The following is a 3,443-nucleotide window of genomic DNA, read 5'->3' on the forward strand; positions in this document are numbered from 1 at the left end:
ACACGATAGCCGTATTTGACTCACGAGTTCTGGGCGGGGTACCGCAGTATGCTAGGTCAGCGCAAACTGCACCGAACTGCCCACGCACGCACGCACGCACGCACGCACGCACGCACGCACGCACGCACGCACGTACAGCACTATAGACACATTCTGGGTAATAATCAAATACGATGACCACATACAGGCACGCGCGAAAGTCTAAAAACCAAGATGCACGAATCATGCCCGCACGAACACACCCGGACACTCACACGCATACCATACACGCACGCACGCACGGACGCAAGCACGCATGTATGCATTGCATACACACAAACGCGCGCACAGAGGTACAGGTACGCATGCAGGCACGCCTGCACGCACGTGCATATACACAAGGGACACGTACAAACGCACACACGGAGGTACACGTACGCACACACAAACGTACAAACAAACACCCACGCACGTACACGCGCACCCGCACACGCAAGTACGTACAAACAAACACCCACGCACGTACACGCGCACCCGCACACGCATGTACGTACAAACAAACACCCACGCACGTGCACGCGCACCCGCACACACATGTACGTACAAACAAACACCCACGCACGTACACGCGCACCCGCACACACATGTACGTACAAACAAACACCCACGCACGTACACGTGCACCCGCACACACATGTACGTACAAACAAACACCCACGCGTACGTCAGTATCGCTGCCAAACTCCAACTTATGCTTCACTCACTTTCACCGCCGCACCAGCCCTCGCTCACCTTTGCTGTCTATGGAGAAGCGTCCCAGTCCGCTGCCGTCGCGCAGCGAGTACACCACCGCGCTTCTGTCATGTGGAGCGTCCTCATCTGTCGCCGTGACGACCATCACCACGGTACCCGCCGGCTCGCTCTCGCGCACCGACCCCGCGAGCGCGAAGTCGTCGAATCGCGGCGCGTGGTAGTTCTCGTTGACGTCGGCGACCTCGACGACGACCCCGACGCAAGCGCGCAGCGGCGGGCGCCCCCTGTCGGCCGCGCACGCAGTCAGGTTGTAGATCTGCGCGCGCTCGAAATCGAGAGCTCGCCGCACGCGTATCGTCCCGGTCTCGGCGTCGATCGCAAAGTCGTCGGCGGCGGAGGCTGCGTCGGGCAGGGACGCGGCGAGGGAGTATCGCACGCTGCCGTGGTCGCCCGCGTCGGGGTCACGCGCGACCGCCGAGGTCACGACGGCTCCCCGCGGCGCGTCCTCGCGCACCGTCGCCGCGTACGCCGCGCGCTCGAACCGCGGCGCGTTGTCGTTGACGTCGATCAGCGTCACGACGACGAGCGAATCGCCGGCGAGCGGGTTCGTCTCCGAGCCGTCGGTCGCTCGCACGCGAAGCTCGTATCGCGGCGTGCGCTCCCGGTCCAGCGGCCGCCTCACGCGCACCTCTCCCGTGCGCGCGTCCACGGAGAAATCCGGGGAATCGTCGGGGAAGGAGTACGAGACGTCCGCGTTCTTGCCGGCGTCCGCGTCGTCGGCGGCAACGCGCGTGATGGCAGTTCCGTTGACGACGTTCTCGGCGATGACGGCCGCGTAGACGCGGCGGCGGAACCGCGGCGCGTTGTCGTTCACGTCCATGACGGCGACGGCTATCTCCGCGCGCGCGCACCGCGCCGGCGACCCCAGGTCGCACGCGGCGACGACGAGCGCGTACGCCGGCGCCCTCTCGCGGTCGAGCGGCGCGCGCACCTCGAGGATGCCCGTCTCCGCGGCGACGTCGAAGCATCCGTCGTCGTTGCCGGCGGCGATCGCGTACACGAGCTTGCCGTTGTAGCCGAGGTCGTTGTCGATCGCCGACACGTCCATGATCTTCGCGCCGACGGCGACTCCTTCCGACACGGACACGCTGGAGCTGACGTCGGATTTGAACGCGGGCGCGTTGCGGTTGATCGTGTAGCGGTCGGGGAGCGGCGCGGCGGCGGGCGCGGGGGCGTTGGCGCGGCGCGAGGCCGCCGCCGTCGCCGTCAGCTCGGCGCGGACCCCCGCGTCGTCGCACGCCACCGCGGCGTGCCCGCCCGCGAGCGCGTGGCTCGGGTCGCTCCTCACGATCGCCACCTCCACCGTCTCCGCCGCCGACGCGCGCTCGCCGTCCGACGCGACCACGCGCAGCGCCCGCGACGCCGGCGCCCCCTCCAGGCTCGCGTTCACGCTCACGACCCCCGTGCGCGCGTCGATGACAAACAGCCCGTCGTCGTTGCCGCCGGCGACGGCGTAGCTCACCGCGTCGCCGGCGTCGAAGTCGATCGCCGTCATGGCGACGACGGCGGCGCCAGGGGGCGCCGAGCGCAGCACGTATCCGGAGCAGCGGGTGCGCTCGAATCGCGGCGCGTGGTCGTTAACGTCGCGCACTCGCACCGTCACGTTGATCTCGGCTTCCCGGCGGTACGGCCGGCCCCAGTCGGACGCGCGCACGCGCAGCGCGTACGTCCGCCGCCCCGCCTCGTAGTCGAGCCGCCCCGTCGTGCGCAGGACGCCCGTGAAGTGATCGATCGCGAACGGGACGTCGGAATCCGAGTCGGAATCGGCGAGAGCGTAGGAGACGTAGCCGTTCTCGCCGGCGTCCGCGTCGAGCGCGCGCGCCGTGTACACCGGCGCCCCCGCAGCCGCGTCCTCGACGACCGACACTTCGACGGCGACCGTCGGCGCCCCGTCGGCGGTCACGAACGCGGGCGCGTTGTCGTTGTAGTCGCCGACGGCGACGCGCACGGTGGCGGTGCCCGTCAGACGCGCGCCGACGTTGCCCTGGTCCTCGGCTTCAACGACGAGCTCGTAGTCGTGGCGACGCTCGTAGTCGATCGCCGTCGCCGTGGCGACGAGGCCAGAGTACTCGTTGACCTTGAACGCGCCGTCCTCGTTGCCTCCTGCAAAACGCGGTCGAACCCCGTGTTAACGGTCACCCCTATAGAACGGCCACCTGTCTATAAAGGACATCTGACATACATACATGAGAACCCTGAGTGCCAATCACACGGTGATACCACCTCTATATAACAGAAACCTGTCGAAGGACGTTTTTGGGAAGGGGGTTACATTCCATTGACCCTTATATATAGGGTTTTACTGCAACTACTTCACGCTGCAACTGGGAATTGTTCACTCCTGTTAAACGGTCGTTATTTCAGTGCCGCTGACATTTTAAGTAGAGCTAATCGGTATTTCGGTCGGCACACGTTTCGAATCAATTGACTCCCTAACTGATATTTCCGTAAGCCGCTTTGCAAATCGGAAACACTTTAGCAAACACTCCTGGCAACAAACACTGCGCGATCAGGTCGGCAAAGGTTACGAGCGGTGAGAAGGGTTCATTCGTCGTGCGCGGACATGACACCACGCACAGACGCCGCGCGTTCACTCCCGGTTAATTCTTCCAAACGGAAGGTTTACCAACCTCATCAATGCTCTGTTCTAC

At 64.9% G+C, this 3,443-nt stretch overlaps 1 protein-coding gene across 1 annotated transcript in view; it reads right to left on the reverse strand.

Annotated features, from left to right (window-relative positions):
- Positions 1 to 771: 771 nt before the first annotated feature.
- The window catches only part of LOC106816836 (fat-like cadherin-related tumor suppressor homolog), a gene marked incomplete at its 3' end in the record, with an annotated part of 18,264 nt that continues 15,592 nt past the window's right edge, over positions 772 to 3,443 (reverse strand). The window contains exon 4 of the mRNA XM_014821470.1: positions 772 to 2,752. Coding sequence (XP_014676956.1) covers positions 772 to 2,752 — 1,981 coding nt within the window. The remainder of the gene's footprint in view (positions 2,753 to 3,443) is intronic.

Source organism: Priapulus caudatus, unplaced genomic scaffold (assembly GCF_000485595.1).
Source record: "Priapulus caudatus unplaced genomic scaffold, Priapulus_caudatus-5.0.1 Scaffold1502, whole genome shotgun sequence".
Lineage (NCBI taxonomy): Eukaryota > Metazoa > Priapulida > Priapulimorpha > Priapulimorphida > Priapulidae > Priapulus > Priapulus caudatus.